Genomic DNA, 18,221 nt, shown 5'->3' with positions numbered 1-18,221 from the left:
TTTAAATAAAGCTTGTCCTTACCTATGCTGAAAATGAATTAAAGGGCCAGGATGACTGCTACTAAAGCCACTTCCTACCTAATTGTTAATGTTTAATTTGAAAACGCTTTTAAGTATTGAGGACAATGTTAAGGTGTTTTATGGACATCCAGTTCCGAGTAATTGGAAACTGATGTAAATCTGAGAAAAAACAGGTGCAGATTAAAGGCAGTGCATTGGTCATGCCATATGGAATGCCAGGATCAGATGGTTTTATTTACTCAAGACTTAACAGTGACTCATAAATGCTACTATAAAAAAAAATATAGTAACACTACAGCTCACTTAAATTCCACCTCAATCCTAGCTGTTACTGTCTCACAGGCTCATTTAAGCAGTGTTCCGTGATCCTGAGCAATCTAGCTTGTGTCCCGCAGTTCAGGTCTAGCTCTGGCTTATATACATCCTACAACAGTTCAAGAGAATTTAAGTACAAGTCTGTACCCAAATCTGGAGGGACAGTAAAGAGTCAAAACTTTATCCACAACTATCACTTGTTTCACATCTAGAGCAGATTCCTGTGCTATGCAAGTTTCCTTTTTTAACTGCTTGGTTATTTCTGCTATCAGTATTATCAAAAATTAAGTTCCCATGCAATAGCTCAGTCCACAAACTCCTTACTTTTCCATGTTTGCTACAGTTTAATTTGAGTTAAATGCTTCAACTGAAGTACGATAATTACAGTTTTTGAAATGGATGCTGATACTGCTTCTAGACCGTGTACATGATTGTAAAAAATAACATCCTAATATTCTTGGCTCCCAACATGGTTTGCTGTGTGAGGATTTAAAAAGTGTTGAACTACTTAAACATTCAGGATGTAAGCATGAGGTAACAAGGTGTAAACAGAATCTGATTTAAGTCTCGTATTACAACCTGTCAGTTCTAGAGTAAAATCCTAATTTTCCACAGCTTTAAAATTATTAATGTGCAAATTCTGCCATGCCAAGGTATTAGTAAACTTCAATCTCAACAGTTCAGTTTATTCACAACAGCAGCTTGGACTTGGACACATTATTTGCAGTAGTGGTGTTTCTTCATAAAACTACTTAGGATTAAAGTCTTATGCAGGTATTTCACAAGTGAGCAATGATTTGCACAGAATTAGAAGATGTTCCATCAGTTGATGTAGTGGCACAGTAAATACTTTTCATCCTGTTCAAGATCTGACAAAGTGCACAGAACAGTCAGGCATGCAAGGGTTTTGTTTCCGTAACATAGCAGTGGAACACCAGAAGTGCTTCTGGCCTCTGCCCGATCATTCAGTGGCACGTTCGTTCTTTGAGAAGCCCTATCTTAAAGGTACTGACTGAAGGGCAAGAGTTATAAAAGCAATTAATGAAATCTGAGTAAAGAAACCTTTAAAAAAAATGCTGCAGATCATTTTTACCAAATGTGATAGGCCACCTCTAGTGGCAGGCATCAATGTTATCTTCTGCTGGTGGAGAAGCTAAGAGTCATTTGTATGGGAAATTTTCTTCCACAGTAAAGTTTTTAAGTTATTCAGTATTAAAGAATGCTCCATTTCCATCTGATTTGCTGTGACTTTAAGGGCAATACACAAGTACAGTTGTTTTTCTAGTTCTTCATGGATATCAGAAGGAGCACCACGAAGCAGATAGTCTTTAAGCAGCTGACAGGCTTTTGCCAAATTTGGCTGAATTACTTCTGTGGTACATCTCATTTTGTTTTGGTCACACAGAGTTCTACAGTCTGCACCATAAATACAGTCCAAATCTGATTCACACTGACGATCTTTAATCATTTCCTTCAAATTCATTTCTGGCACAATTTTTCTCATGTCCATCATTTTCAAATCATATTTATCATTATATCCCAAGTTTTTGGCACTTGTATCACACATAAGAAAGTTTCCATAAGGTCCATGGAAAATATCTTCCACAAATTCTAAAAGCCCTATAGCTATTTTTGCCTTTCTTGGCCATGATGGAGTAAACCATTGGTCCATGCTTCTTCTGAAGCCAGAGGGAATGAAAAGTTCTATAATCCATGGAAGGTTGATTCCATAGAGAGAGGTATATTCAACTCTTTCAGTCACATAGAGATTCCCACAAAAACCCAGCAGCTTGGGAGTATGTTCTTTATCCTGCAACATCACCATTAACAGAAACTCATCTAGCTGCAGAAGTGCCCATGCAGATTTTGCTTCTGGCAAAGAAACTCTACCATCTTTGTTTCCATCAGCAAAAGATAGGATGAGATTAACCAGTTCTGAAAGATTTCCTTGTTCACCCAATTTTGCCTAAAAGCAACAAATGAAAAAGATTAAGTATGATTTCATCAACTGCCACCAATCCACCTGTCATTCTATCTCTTCTTACTCTCTTCCTATGGATAGTAAGGTAGGCTATGTTATGTTACATTCTAGTTTTCATTGATTATAAACATCATAGGACTTGCTATCAGATGCCTGAAGAGCTTGTTTTCTGTTCTGTTTTCAAAGGCACCAAGTATATGATCTTAGAGTACTAGCGTTCTTCGCATTTCAAAATGCAAACATTTAAAATTCAAATACTGTTCTTGGTCATATCAGTCTTTAGAAAAAATCATAGCAAGTAGTGTGTCAAATATTCTCACAGAAAAATGTAGAATTTAAACATCTAGATCAGGTTTAGTTTTCAGATGACTAAACCTTACAAGTGTAGAGAAATTACAGTAGTGTCAAATATATTTTGGACAACTATAAAACGTATACCAAGGCACACTGGGTACAAATCCCATACAATAAGTGTACTGTAAAACTTTGTTATTTGATGTAACCACCTCCATCGTATCAATACAGAGAAAGATACCATTGCTGGAATCAGAACTGTTGCATTTTCAACTACCACAAATACACACGAAGTCATACGAACTTTTCCCAGATTCTCCTGAAAACTACTCAAAACACCTGCTGCTCACCCTTTCTTAGGGAAAAAGCTACTGTAATGCATGACAACTGTCATCAGTTTTACCTAATTATGTTACATGTGTGTGCATGTGTACACATTTGCTCACTCAGCTAGAACAGCATTATTTCCATCACTGGAGACATAGGAACTGTGACAACAGCAAGAGAATTTTAAGAAATAAAACCCAAAACAGTATTGACACAGCATCAGAGTGATTACTCCATTTTATGAAAATTGTGGGGTAGCATTAAGGCAATAGAAATAAGTATCACATTAACACAACACCAAGAGAAGCGTGAGAAGCGTGGCTGGTTATTCCCATTGAGAGTCCTGCTGCTCAGTTAACATAGTAACTCTTCCAAGCATGAAACAGTTTTCAAATTGCCTTTCAGTCTTTGTACTCAGCTACAATAATCCCACAAGGAGAAAAAAAAACCCAGAACACTAAAACTACTCAACTCCCCTGCCTCTCCCCCCAAGTATTTTTACCATATTTTCTATACAAATACAAGTGAAATCTGTAGATATGCAAGACTCATACCAGCTTCCATCTGTTGAAAAGTAAAGAAAAGTAGTAAAAAAAAGATTTAAAATTAAGAAAATTAGTTACTTCAAGATAAGTGCCTCTGGGGAAAAAAAAAATTTGTGCTGGTTATTTTTCTAAGATGCACTTGAACAAGGTTCATAGAATAGGGCATTCTCACCAGCTGCAGGAAAATAAGCCTTTCTGTTAAAATAGAATAAATATATATAAATAAGTATACTTACTTTGAAAAGACTATATACCATTTCTTTGAATTTCTCAACAGTGGTTCCTCTTGTTGGTTTATCAAACAGGACTATTTCCTTCCTTGGTTCTGGGTCAGTACCAAAATCCAGTCTAGCAGCTTCTTCCATATGGCATTTTATAACACCTTGCAGATTTCCCCAGATTCCTAAATACATCTATGCAGGAAAAGAGGGAAAAAGGTAAAATACCACTGTAGAAGTCCATCATCTAAAGACCACCTGTACTCCAACCACTGTTTCAGGTGTCAAGCAACAACACAGATTAGAAAATGGAGTCGTGTGCAGAGCACATTCAAACAACGGCAACTTCAAATGCACTACTGCAGCTACTCAGGAGACACTAGTTTGTCAAAATACAACAGACAGCTTGGTAAATATTATATTGACATTACTGCTGCCTTTGCACAGGTTGTTAAGAGCTGCTGCTTCTATTTGAGAAGGAGGATAGCAGAATAGTATGCTATACATAACTATAGTTATTCTATCAAAACATGGAAGGATCCAGTGTAATTATGTATTTTTTATATATAAATGTTTCCAAAATATATGTATTCTAAAATAACAATATACTCCCTACATCCAGGAATAATATATATAAATATACCTGTATGTAATATTATATAGGTAACTATTGTATATAGTATACTATTAATGATATATACAATACCTATGTATTTTATATATAGATACATTATATACACACACATAAACATGCTCTGTATGTCACAGCAAACAGAGTTTGAAATAATCTGTATTAAATAGATACAGTTTGCTGACACTAAGGTCTACTTGATGTTCCAGACCAGGGGTCCTCAAACTTTTTAAACAGGGGGCCGGTGGGGATAGGGGGGGGATGGGGGGGGGGGGGGGGGGGTGTCTGTAAATACCGGGGGCCAGATTGAGGACCCTGGGGGGCCATATCCGGCCCACAGGATGTAGTTTGAGGACCCCTGTTCCAGACAACGAATTTCAGTGGGAAATACAAAACCAAAAAGTTTGGATGAGTAAAGCCATACCTGGCTGTTGGGCTTTGTTGACAAACATTTTCCAAAATACAATGTTTCCTTAGCACAAAGACTGCTACATGCTGACCCATCAATAATTCCAGTCTTGTATTTATCACACTGAAACAAACAGGGAGAAAAATATTTAACAAATTGCCCAAGAAAGAATGAAATAACTATAGCTCTCCCAACACCTGACTGTTAAGAAAACAATTTTAATAACCCTACACCAAAACAATGTTAAGAAACATAACTGGTTTTATCTGCAATTAAAAATATAATCTTACTTCAATGTGATGGAATATCAGAATCTGATTAATTTACATGTGGTGCTGACTGAATTGGCTGTGGAATTAGTAGAGACAAACACTTAAGAAAGCTATACTATATATACTTACTATTATTTTCCTACAGTCATGTCCTCTGCATAGTTCTGTGTAGGTGGAATACTGAACATAGGTAACCCAGCTGCCAATAAATACTACTAACCAAGAGATGAAGAGATACTTCATCCGCATATATGAGAAACGTACCTAGAGGACACAAAGAGAAAATATTCTTTGTAATTCATGCAGCAGTAATCAGAATGATAGAAACAAACATGATTTACTATTTAACTTTTACGAATTTGACTTCCATAGTGATAAAAAAAGCAGACTGCATTACAAGGAACCTTCACTTCCTTCAGTGAGAAAAAACGATAGGGGAGGTCAGTTTGACTTATGTAGGTGGAAGGAAAATTAAGATATAAATAAACAGAAGAAATGGTGACAGAACCTCATAGGGCAAGCTAGACTGCAAGAATCAATTTGATCAAAATCATAAACTGCCAAAGCTCAACTGCTTGCATTTTTCTCTAAGACCGGTTATTTGTGTTCCACTCCCAGTAAACCAAATCCAACAGACCAGGCATCTGGTCAAAAAAATCATCTGTGTTAACCTATAAATATGCAAGATAGATACACAGTGAGCTGGGATGGTATCAGGGACAGATTCCATGTGCTTGAGCCACTTTAACAAATGAAGTTCTTGAGTACCCTCTTACTTATATGTGATTAGAGAAGGAAAGGTAGGAGAGTGCTGTACAGGAACATAGATTGTCATGCTAGACTACAACAATGGTCCATCAATAAAGATGCTTTGAAGAAAATGGTTAAAAAAAAAAAAAGGCATCCTATAAAGCAATTACCAATGCAAATTTAGAAACCAAACAATCAAATATTTCCTCACAAGTTGTTGTTTCAGATCATGTTTTGTTCAAAATAAAAAACTTACTTGGCTTCTTGTGACTGAAAGCCCATCATATGCTGCATCACTATTTCACTGCTAGAAGCCTCTGACAGACACACCTAGGACAAGTGAACTTTCTGTAACCCATAGCTTGAAATGCTTCATACCTTTGGTTGCTCCAAATGAGGGCTGAGGTTAACAAGGGCCATGTTAAACAGAAAAAAAATCTATTTCTTTAACTGATCTATGTTTAAGCAGAGGATTTCTGTCTCCAGGACAGCTAGCTCCTCAACTGATTAAAAATTTCAAACTGTTTTTCAGTTTTTATGAAACTAAGCAAAGGTTTTATTGTGAACAATCAAGAACTGAGCTGAGAAAAATTAAATGGAGAACCTGATACTGCTTCAGAGTGAACTCTCAGCCACGACCTGTAAGCTTTGAAAGCTTATGTAGGGAGACCTGGGGGGGAGGAAGTGGTTCCAGAAAATGGCAACAGGATGAACAATATTACCTAGCTTCAAAATGGAGGGAAAACACAGAACTGTAGCAGATGTAAATAAATCAGCTTTTTTAACAAGAAAACCTACAATAATTTATGAATACTTATAAAAATATTACAAACAACCAGCATGCATTACAGCCTTTCCTCTTGGAAGAAATAATCCAAGAAAGATTAGTTTCAAAACACCCAAAGGTGATTCCAATCCATGCAGCTGCAGTCCTGCCGTGTGTTTCAGCTGTGCATCCCTAATCCTTCACTCCTTTAAACACACTCATTTGACTTGATCTTAAAACTACCTAGTTAAAAAAAACAAAACCAAAACAGACAGATACTACCAACTGCTTTTTTTTTTTCTGCTGATAAATCTTGACCAAGTAGTTCCTTCAATCAGTTCCTCTTTCATGATATTTTATTGAGAGTGTTGTAAGGCAGAAGTAATCTCTGCTATTTTCCTCAGAAGCACAAAGACCCTAGCTGGAGTAACATGTAATTTCCTCTAAAGTATGGTATCCACAATATGGATATAAACTGGATGGAGTACAAAAGGAGACCAACAATAACACTGTGTGGTTTACAGCACATTTAGAAACAGCTTAGAAAAATGTATGAGTAAGCTGTGGGTAGGGAGGACAGAACAACCAAAAAACCAAAACTGACAGCAAGGGGCTGGGCAGCATAAAAAAAAAACCCAAACACAACCAACCACACACACCATACATAAGCCTTTCCCATTGAAAGAACACTACTAAAAACCAATTACAGAATTGCAAGACTTTTAGTGTAATTTCTTGGCTTAAAAAAAAAAAAAAAAAAAAAAAAAGAGACAAAATACAACATCTACCTTACAATATGAAGAATCACAAACTTTCTTGCAAACTACACTACTTAGACTGATGGAAAGCAGTAGAAGTCATCCTACATGTGAACCAGCAATAAGTGAGAACTGATACTTCATCATTGGTTCAGAAATACTTCCCCCGACCCCCTCCAGAAGAGAACTGAAATCTTAGTTCAAGCTCAGGTGGACTCAGTCTCATCTATTCTTTCTTCCAGACCGTTTTCTGCATTTAGTGATTTACAATTTTCACTTACTAGTTTCTTCTTTCCAGTACGCATCTCAAACTCTTTGCATAGGCAGTCTTAGTGTCCCCCTCTTGAATCACTCATTACCTGCTATTCTTGTTCTTCCGGTTATTTCCAGTCTATTTCCATCTGATTCTGCAACACTGGCCTCAGTTTCAATCTTCCACCACTGTCTGTCTTCCATTCTCAAGTAAGTTTCCAGCACTACTCAGTGTCTCATCTACTTCAGTTCCCCCAGCACAACTTCCCTGCGTCAGAATCCTTGTCCTGAACACACAAAATGCCCTTATCACCCACAAGCATCCTTCTGTCACAACTCTGGGAAGTCAGCAGAGGTGGTATAGCAAAGCAGTAGGAGAACGTCTCTCTCCCTGTTCTCACTTCCAGAACCAAAGGAAAGCTGTAAGCAGAGCAGATTGATTCTTTGCATAGTTTAGTTCTTACACCCACACTACACAAAACAAAACGAGAGAGATTTACTCTTCCCCAGCAGATCTGTCCCAGGAAGACCAGGTTACCAGCCCTGAGACAGCCCTCCAGCAGAGGTCTCCTGAAACACAGTTTTGAACTGAGAGGTGACCCAAACTAGTAGATAAAAACATTCTACAGGACTGAGGGATCACCTGATCTGCATCAGTTTGAGCATACAACCATATTTTTCTCAGTCCATCTAGAGAACACAATGGGCTTTTTCTTTGTTCTGTTCATGCTTTCTGCTAGTTGAAGAACAGATGATACCTACTACTTTTAGCACTTAAAAATAAGAGCTACTGTAGTACAGTCATGCAGGTTCTATGTCTTCTATAATAATTTACTTATTTGTTCTTATACTACCTAAAAACTCACTGTTTCATAATTTAATTTTTTTTTTTGCTGGTTTCAACATAGTAATAATGCCAGTAAGTGCTCTGTAGTATAGTTCCTGAGATTATCTAACTAGGTGAGTCATTCATCTATTTTTACTTTGACCAAACATTTCTGTAACTAGATACAGCATCAAACAGAAAGAACAACCTTCTTTGCCTGTGCAAGCACAATGAAAGACAGCAGCATCTGAAAAGAGGCACAAAAATATTTTTATTTAAAATATGGTACTTAAAGAAAATCGGATCATATTCAATTATTATGACTATGCAATGAAGACATGTTCATTAGGTTTTTGTACTCATCTTTTTGTCAGGAATGACTTCCCATCAACCGAGCAAATGGTATTGCCACTCCCTTGCCCAAATCCTGTCAAAGGTTACCACCACACAGCAGAGTCTGCAGAACCAAAACCAGTTAAATATACTCTGAGAATCATCTTAATGAAAAAACATTTTCACTGGAAGCTTTCTGTAGTCAAACAAATAAAGGGCTGGAGTAACTAAGGTATAGGCGCATGCTCGCTCTGCCACTTCAGCTGTATGTATAGCATGGGGTCAGAGGAGCATCTTGGACTTTGACAGCAAAACTCCACAGAGCTCAGCTTTCAGGCCCCTTGCTGACTAAGTACAATTAAGATGTGCCAGGCTGAAATGCAAATGGCTGCATCGGCAAGGACTGACTGAAACCATCCTTAAATTCTCGCATGCACAGCCACAGAGCCAACATGAAATTTTATTTTCCATCTAACTAAATGCCACCAGTGTAGCGTTGTGAACTTAATCTCAGACAAAGTTTCACCATGCATTTCATAAAATATATGAATCCCAAACACAACCATCACACTCACATAATCCTCCAGCAACAAAACTCTCAAGCATCCAGTCTGAAAAGGATGTGTTTTTAAACAGCTTATGGTATTCTACCTAAATTTGCTGCCAGAAAAAAAAAAAAAAAGGGGGGGGGGCGGGGATATTTTGGAGTTTCAGGTAAGTGCTCTTCCTTCCCACCCAACCTCCCACATCCCTTACTCATCCTAGAGCTACACTATATAGAGCAAGAAAGAATGGTAGTCTGCTATCCTCCATCCAGCACTTGACCTACAGCAGCTGGAAAAGCTGACAGATGACATTCCTACATATAAAAGCTTTCTCCAGAAATGTGTTGAGGTTTTGTTTTTTTAAGTAAACAGCACTGTAGCACAAGCACCAGAATTTAAGAATTCGGTAGCAAAGCTGGGTGCTTTATCATCTCATGTACTTTAATTTTCAAGTGTCTTTCATTTATGAAGTTTAATTATGTTTCTTCAAAATTAGCTTTTTTGAATCCTACCAGAAGCCTTCTCGTATCTTGACATATGCCCTGCATATTCTTGAAGGAAACACTTTCTCTGTAAGTCTCATTCTTCAAGTAAGTTTAGGTACTATTTCTTTCAGAAAGTAAGTAACAGTACCAGTTAAAAATAAGCTAAAGAAAGTTTCCTATGTTAGCAGCATAATTTATCTAAAACATTTAAGTTCATGGCTTTCTCCTTTAAGCCACAAAAGGGCAGGCTACAGCACAAGGGCAGGATCAACGATGCAAATCTTGGGGGGGGGGGGGGGGAGTGGGTGAGGACCAAGTTAACACAAAGTGTATTCAGTTACAGCATTTCCTACTTTTTTCCTCTTCAAGGCTGCTAACTATAAACTAACCGCATCCACAAGACCTATTCTTGCAATATAAAAGAACCGACCTTACATCTCAACAATACTAAAATCCTCTGCCAAATGCATGCGTGAACGTCAAAACTTACAATCATACTCATAAAGGTTCAATGTTAGATTTACTTAGCTTCTTTGAGGCAGGGTATAGGGGATGTATTCATATGGTCCGAGTCCCAGTTTACCCCATATTGCACTCTACGTAGCATTCCAAGTATTTCCTTTACGTTCTATTATACAAGTGTGGAGACAAGGAACATAAGGGGAAATAATTTTTTTTGCTATAAAATGGATATTGCCCCCCCCCCCCCAAAGTAATCAAATCAACACAGGAGCTATAGCAAGACACCTCCTTTCTTCTGATAAGCACCAAGCCTTCTGGCAAGTTCAAGTGCTTTCTCTTACATGCAATTTTCAGTTCTATTTCTCCAAAGAGAAGTACCATTTGCCAGAAACGATCATAATTTGAAATACATGCCACATTTGGATACCAAACACAATGCATAAAAACAATCCATGACAAAAATTGCATCAGTACAGAGTTTCTCAGTATGTTTACTTCAACATACTAGCATGTCTTCCAGGGCTTTCTAGCTCACAGAAGCCAAATCTGGATCTATAACTCCATCACACACACTTTCAGAGATTTAAATTAACAGAAGAACTTCTTTTATTATACGAAATTCTACCCACAAACAAGGAAGGATACCAAATATAATGACAGGGAGTTTTCAGTGATTCAAGCAACAACTATGTGATACAGGAGCTCATAAAACTTAAAAAAAACCCCACAGGTTGCAGATTATTATGAACAAGCAACCACAAAGAGGACACAAACGTCATTTACAGATACTAAGTGCAAATACATGAAGGATCATTGTTCCACAGCTGCAGCCAGTCTGGAAAAAAAAACTGCAGAGAACAGGATGCTTGGGGCAGAGTTTGAATAAGAAAGGTAAAAAGAGTATTTACTTTTTTTCCATTTGATTTTCGGTTTTAGAAGTGACTCCTTCATAACTATTTAATTACCTAGTCATTAGTAAAATATTGCAGAACACCTAGAAAGGCAACTAAAAATTATTTCATCACATCCTCATTTCTACAGACCATTCTGACAATGATCTTCCTAAAGCCTGCCACAAGACTTCCTCTACAAAATGTCTTCTATTAATACGATACTGAACTTATTTCTAATAAATTAACTTTCTTCAGTATTTCCCCCCACTTACATAAGAGGAAGCTCCTATGAATCAGGAATTATAGCAAATAAGTGCTAATGATTACTTTTCATCAATTTGAAAGATAAGATACAGTGATTTCCTTTAGAGACAGGCTGGGGGTTGGATGGTTGTGTGTTTTGTTGGCTTTGGGTTTTTGGTTTATTTTTTTGTTTTAAATATTTTTAATAACCCTAATATTGTAGAACATAAATAATAGCACACAAGACTACTGGTAGAATCTGAGAAAGATCAATAGAAATAAATCTGACAATTTTAGACAAAGCTGTTTCATGTGTAAAAACTGCTTGGGAACCCAAGCTTCTGGTATGACAAACCTTCATTCCTCAAAGTTTCTTGCTGACTCCTTCCATGAACCTTTAAAATACTAAACTCTAAACCAAAGTTCTATTTAATGCAAATTTGCACTAAACTCATGCCATCTGGTATAATCTCAGATACTAGCAGTGGTCTGCAGGCCTCAGGACCACTGCAGAGTATTGACCATATTCATAGTACAGGATAGAATACTGTATATATGGATTTATCCAAATTTGTCCTCCTTCTCAGGCAGAAAGAGGATATGTTTTGGACAGAAAATCCTCCCTAAATGCCATCTGACTACATCATATACTTGGCAGGAAGTCCTGGAGAAGCTAGATTTATTTTGGGCTCAGCACTGTGCCAAAGCAGTCGCGTAGCTTTTGACTTGCAAAAGACTTAGGTCCTGCCAGTTCAGAACACTGACATGAACATACATCTCCTTACACAAGACCACAAGGTTCAACTCTTTTTGTTTCAAAGGGAATTACTTTTCTAATAAGGACTTCCTTATCACATTTAACAAAAGGCCCAATCATTATTTGGTTTCTTCCCATATATTCCCCCTCTCAAATTTCTGTTTCCTCCCCAGAATCAGTCTGGGAGCACGGAGACACTTGGTCCACTTCATCTGGAAGTGCCAGAACTGGTGTGCACATGCTGTACCAACATAGCTGGGACATGGATCTACTGAGCCTGGTTAGGTCACATGTGCTAAAGCACCCTGCATACAGCAGACTTACTGCACATATGCTATGCAGATCATTTGAACACATTTCTGAGCAAGAAGTCCAAGACAGAGATTAGGGAGCAATACATATAGAAAGACTTCATTTAGAATAGTGACAAACTGCTAGAAAACTATTAACAACAACATATTCAGGACAACAGAAGGACTGAAAGTTCCAAAATTATCAAAAAACGAAGAAAGTGTTCAAAACCAGGAAACACATTTCTCATTTCCTCTCCACTCTCCCATCAAGACTTTTAAGTATAAGCCAGGGAATGCAAGAATGAAGGAAAGCACTTGTAATGCTTAAAATGATATTGCAGTTGACTTCTTCCATCACTTGTATATTCTACTAAGCCATGTGCATTGAATAATAATTAGATATTCATCCCCCTGAAACAGAACTGGAAAACCACTTCTGGCAAAACCTAAGCCTGGATGCACTCCAAAGCATACGGAGAGTAATGGATCAAAATGCAACGTAACTTGCCAGTTTTTTAAGTGTACTTTTAACTGTAAAAATGTTTTAAATAAAAGAGTATGAAAGCATTTCTTTGTTTAATAGTACAGAGAGCTTAATTCCACAAAGTATTCCACATAACCATAGCACATTAATCTTCTCCAAATCCGAGTTGCTCACTCCATTTGTTTTACATACCAGCAATAGGACAGAACAGATTAAAAATTGTAGGCTGATCACATTAGAAATCCTATTTTGTTCTCTGTTCAGGCTGGTTCGCAGATCATAAAATGCATTTCAGGTAGGCTGACATGATGTCTGAGAACATTAGCCCACGCTGTCTTGGATGTCATGTACTGGACACATTCACATCTTTAAGAGCAGACAGTGCATGCTTAAGACTATGCTAGTGCCTTTAATTATTTATATCCTGAGTAAACAGAATTGGAGATATCTTTCAAAATAAAGATAACAACCAACACTGTGGACAGCACGTTTCTTTTAAGGAAAGGTTAAGCATAAAAAGGATTAAAATCTTAGAGGAAAGAGATGACATAGGAAATTTCTGTTCTGTAGGGCTTTGAAATCTGTTTATTCTTTGGGCCTTCAAATACAGTCTCTTGTATATTACCAAAGTAATTTCCAAGGGGTCTGTAAACTTGGTCCAGAATTTCTAGAGGCCAGAAAACTTTGAAGCATGCAAGTGTTCTTTACATTATTATTATAATGAGCAATCCTGCTAGGTCACCCTCACCCTCATGATACAATTGCTATACTCCAAGGACAATGTCTGCCACATTTGGGACACTAACTGTTCCTTGTAAAACATAAAATCCCAACAGTGTTCGTCACCCAACTGTAAAATCCTATAAGTACAATTAGATTTTTTTTTGTGTGTGTGCTTTTAGTAGCATTTAAAAGTTTGTCAGGTTTGAGGGTTTTTTTTTTTCTTGTTTTACTATTATTACATGATTTGCAGTCTAAACAATGGGAAAATTTTGTATTTCAGAGTTAATGTTTTGTGGCAAAACTTTAATGTTGACTCTGTGGGTCCCTAACCACTAGTTTTTGGGCTGAGGTAAGACACCCAAGTGTTCATCCTGCTCCTTTTACACGAGCTCATACTTGATAGCACATCCTTCTTAGCCAGAAAGTTTATAAATTGATTACCTACAGATCTAGCATTCTGCATAAAAGCTAAAGAACATGTGAAATAATAATAGAACATTTGCCATAGAGTATAAGTTGCAAACCAACTCATAGCATCCTGCTCCTATTACAGAAGGAAAACTAGAGCAGGTATTAAGTTCTGTCTTGCAGAACCCGATGTTCTATCAGCTCACTTCACAACACAGTTGCCAAAAGTCTCTAACACCTGCCAACAAAATTTGGAAGTCACTCAGCAACACCTTCCATTGTACAACCATCTTCCCTGATGTGCTACTTGAAATACTGTTAATAATACTACACAGATCTTTCCATCTTGCTTGTAGCTACATGTCAGTGAGTTGAAGTCTAGCATTTACTTAGAGAGCATTGGCTTCTTTGGAAGCACATCTCAATAAAGCCCTCAGCAATTAGTATAGTTAAACCATGACTACATTTGTCATGTACCAACAGCAACATACACTGACAAGAAGAGCCAATATATTGATAGCTTGCTGCCATTCTATGGCTGCATCAAATATCAACATACATCCACTGTCTAACACTGAAAAATATGCTCACAGAGCCACTATCCTATCTCCTAAAACAAATCTGTAAAATATTCAAACACAGCTTCCGGTTTAAGAAAGCACAATCAAAAATAGCACAATAAAAAAAAATATTTTTTTACATCTGCAATAAAAAAAAAATTTGGTTTTTCTAATAAAGTATTTTGCTGTCTTGCTGTTTCTCATAAAATTTTAAAATGACATATTTTGCTTGAAAGGCCTTGAAGTAAATTTTGAGAAGAAGAATGGAGAAAAATGTTATCAGGCATCACATATAATGATCAGAGAGACACTTGATTATCAAGGCAAAGGAGGCAAACAATCCGGAAAATCCTAATTTCAAAGGCAGCATATAGATTATGAATTCATTTTTATTTGTATCAGAGGCTTTCTCCTATGGGAATCCAAATACTGTACAAGCATCTGCTTGAGTAAATAGATCAAAAGTAATCCTTTCTAGATTAAAAGTCAAGTGATACTGACCCAGATTTGCAGATACCAGAACACCCACCTCCAAAACTAAAAAGGGTAAGATTATATCCATATATGTACACTTCTCCTTAGATTTTACATCTCATTTCAGGTACTCCTAAAGAGAGAATAAGATTGGAAAAGTTCCAAACGATGAGGAATTAAAACAGTTGAGACTTCAAAATGCACGAGGACAAAGTTTACATGTTTTAATCCAGTGATCACAAAGCATTTTATAAGATACCAACAGATGATGAACATGTAAGTAGCATATGTAAGAAAAGTAAATATATTTATCCCCTCCACCTCAACACATGCTCGTTTTAGTTAAAATATCATGTAACACATTAAAAGGAATCCCAGAGAATAACCCTCAAGGTACCATAAGGTTGCAACTGAGTAACATTTCACAGTCGAACTTCCTGCTACATGTTAGCTACAGCACTTGCAACCAAAACGTTCTCACACTGATAGCGTAAGTAATACAAACGCATACCTGTATATGTAAATACAAAGTGTGTCTATGAGCGCATACATAAATGCATAGGGCAGCTAACTATTGGACAGGAAAGTAAAAGTGCCAGACAAAAAATCTTTTAGGACACATGAAAAAATGAGTCTACTCGTGCAAGCTGTAGTCCATCCTCTGATGGGATCGACGTCTACAGCACCGGCGACAGGTGTAAAGGAGGGACACGGGGAGAAAAACATGAGGGATCCTCCGGGCCCTGGCAAAGCCGCGGGAGTAACTGCCCAGCTGGAAATCCCCAGGGAGCCCGACGGAGGCGAGGGAGCCGGCGGCCGGGCTGCTCCCGCCTAACAGGTCCCGGCGGCGGGCAACGCCGGCCGCTCGGGGAGGGCGCCCCGCGGAGCTCGCTGCACCCCGCAGGCGGCAAGCGAGGCCCGGTCCGGCCGGCGGGAGAAGCGGCAACAGGCACCGCGGCCCCCCCAGGCCGCCCGCCACCTGCTCCCGTGCCCCGCCGCCAAGGGGCCCGCCGGCCGCGGCCAGCGCCTCAGACCCGGCGCCGCGACCTCCCGCCGGCCGAGCCACCGAGCGGCCGCGCGGCGCAGCCGAGCCCCGTCCGCCACCAGGCGCCGGCGGGAAGGAACGGCGGCCGCGCCCGCGCCGGGCCGGGGTAAGCGGCGAGCCCTGCGGGGGGCGCCCGCTCCAGAGGTAACTTTGCAGGAGGGGAGAGCGCGGAGGGCAGGGTGTGTTGGCACCGGCCTGCCCGGGCCGACCCGCCCGCCGCGGGGGACGGCTCGCTGCCGGCCTACCTGCGCGTAGTGGGGTTTCCTGAGCCAGGCCCCCGGGAAGAGCCGCCTCGCCATGGCAATCACACATCCCCGCAGCGGGCGGCGATCGGAGGCGGAGCGGCGAGGAGCTCTTCCCCGCCTGCCGCTGCCGCCGGCTCGGCTCGGCGCGGCACACGCACGGCGGCGACGGCGGCGAGGGGAGAGGGAGCGAGCGCGGCAGCCGCCCTCTCTCAAGCACCGGCGGCCGCCGAGCGACAGCAGCTGTCAGCGGGCATAAAGGGCGGGCAGCACCGCCGCCACAGGAGCCCGCCCGCGCCGCCACCCTCTGCCTACAGGGGCGGCCAGCAGCAGCTGTGAGGGGGCGGGGCGAGCAGAGGCACCGCCCCTCTCCCCTCGGGCGCGTCCCGCCGCCGGGGCTGGCCCCGGCCCTGCCGCCGCCGTGAGGGGCGGGAGCGGGGCTCGTCCACCCGGGAGCCACCTACGGGTCCCCCTCGGTGCTTATGTCCGCTAGAGAGTGCTCGGGCCCTGTCTGGGGACAATTATGAAGAAGTCGGTTCATAAATAACGTGTCTCAGTGATTGCAAACAGGTTCCTATCATTTACTGGACAGGGTATTAAAACCAGCTGTGGGCCTGTTATAGTCTAAACAAAAAAACAACAGTATTTCCTCCGAAATAAGGAGGGAGCATTTGCATGGGCCCACATTAACGCAGATTAGGGGCATCTGTCGCATAAAGTGGGGGAAAGTGGCCAGTTGCTCCTTCACCAGGGGATCTCTCAATGCTTCGCACGCAGTGAGAAGTTCCAGTCCAACTGCAATTAGTGGGAACACTTCAAGTATAATCACTCTTCCTTACGTAAAGTTTGGGTTTTGTTCTGCTTTCCTGTGTTTATGACTTGATCGTGACTTCTTTTAAGGCAACGTGTTCAGCAGAGCCAGTCTGCCCTGGTTTCGGCTGGGAGACTCATGTTCGTGGGATTTTGGGCTGTGAGACTGGGCAAAAGGATCATGCCATGGTGTGAGGATAAAAATAATGAGGAGATAAATGTAGCATGTTAAGGCTTTTGGTATTCAGTATGCTTACTGAAGGCTGCTTTGATGAAAAGACAGGTCACAAAAATACTGCTGTAAGAAAAAGTTACCTTTTTTTGGCAGGGCTTGCTCCTAAGGAAAGAGTGGATCTGGAAACCAAACGTGAGGAGGTCACAAAGTATTAAAACTCTGCAGAATTTAGAGAGGCTTGTGCTTTTAGATTCAAGAACAGTCTGTGACTGCTTTTGGAATAATATAATCACTGCTAGAGTCCCTCTGAAGTATAAATCTGAAAATTAATTAGTAAGATTTGGCACTCCTATGAAAGCAATCTTGGCTTTAATAACAGCCAGCGACTCTCGCAGTGAGGGTGTTTTCTTCTCTTCCTATTCAGGCAGACCCAGATGGCCGTGCTTTCTGCATCACCTCCCTCTACAATTCAGTGCTTTGCACAAGTTTAGCTCAATTACGGGCATGCAACAGAAAGGCAACACAAGAGGAGACCACAGAGCAAACATTTAAATGTTTTGCTGAATAATCTCAAACCATTACTTCACCCAGTGCTCTATGCCAGCCCTTGGAATGACAGGCTGGGAGTCATCATGAAGTGCAGGTCTTCCATATGGCTGGCAAGGATCTAAGTGTTTCATTCCTGTTATGTCTGGATCCAAACAGTTCCTGGCGTGTGTTCATTAGAGGATATATTTTTCACTCAGTACATGAGATCTTCGTCATCTGTGAGAGCAGGTGCTTTATTCCAGCACCAAAGTGTTTAGTTCTTCTTCAAGTACTCTTTGTGCCCAGGCTTTGCTAAATGCTAAAAAGTAAGACCATTTCAGCCTTTTTCAGCTACCTGTTAAACAGAATTCCCAGTTAAGCCTCAGTAGCGGCAAC

The 18,221-nt window shown here is 40.1% G+C and overlaps 1 protein-coding gene across 2 annotated transcripts; it reads right to left on the bottom strand.

Annotated features, from left to right (window-relative positions):
* Window positions 1-1,429: 1,429 nt before the first annotated feature.
* Window positions 1,430-16,640, bottom strand: DIPK1A (divergent protein kinase domain 1A). Of its 2 annotated transcripts, none has more exons than XM_040610197.1 (5): window positions 16,316-16,640; window positions 5,143-5,277; window positions 4,757-4,864; window positions 3,720-3,896; window positions 1,430-2,302 (listed from the first exon to the last, which is right to left on the bottom strand). In XM_040610197.1, exons 1-5 carry the CDS (start codon window positions 16,367-16,369, stop codon window positions 1,490-1,492), a joined length of 1,287 nt encoding a protein of 428 aa, XP_040466131.1. In that variant the 5' UTR covers window positions 16,370-16,640; the 3' UTR covers window positions 1,430-1,489. The 2 variants fall into 2 exon arrangements, with proteins under 2 accessions (XP_040466131.1, XP_040466132.1); XM_040610198.1 differs by having other exon boundaries at window positions 5,234-5,277.
* Between the last annotated feature and the right edge of the window lie 1,581 nt (window positions 16,641-18,221).

Source organism: Falco naumanni, chromosome 11, assembly GCF_017639655.2.
Source record: "Falco naumanni isolate bFalNau1 chromosome 11, bFalNau1.pat, whole genome shotgun sequence".
NCBI classification, from domain to species: domain Eukaryota; kingdom Metazoa; phylum Chordata; class Aves; order Falconiformes; family Falconidae; genus Falco; species Falco naumanni.
This window is presented reverse-complemented; position numbering and strand designations above follow the sequence as displayed.

Excerpts from the sequence above, each read along its gene's own strand:
- DIPK1A (XM_040610197.1), bottom strand. The coding sequence starts at position 16,369 with ATGGCGAGGCGGCTCTTCCCGGGGGCCTGGCTCAGGAAACCCCACTAC. Across the intron at positions 5,278-16,315 it reads GGAAACCCCACTACGCGCAG|GTACGTTTCTCATATATGCG; the intron begins GTAGGCCGGCAG and ends TGTGTCCTCTAG. Across the intron at positions 4,865-5,142 it reads ATGACTGTAGGAAAATAATA|TGTGATAAATACAAGACTGG; the intron begins GTAAGTATATAT and ends TGTTTGTTTCAG.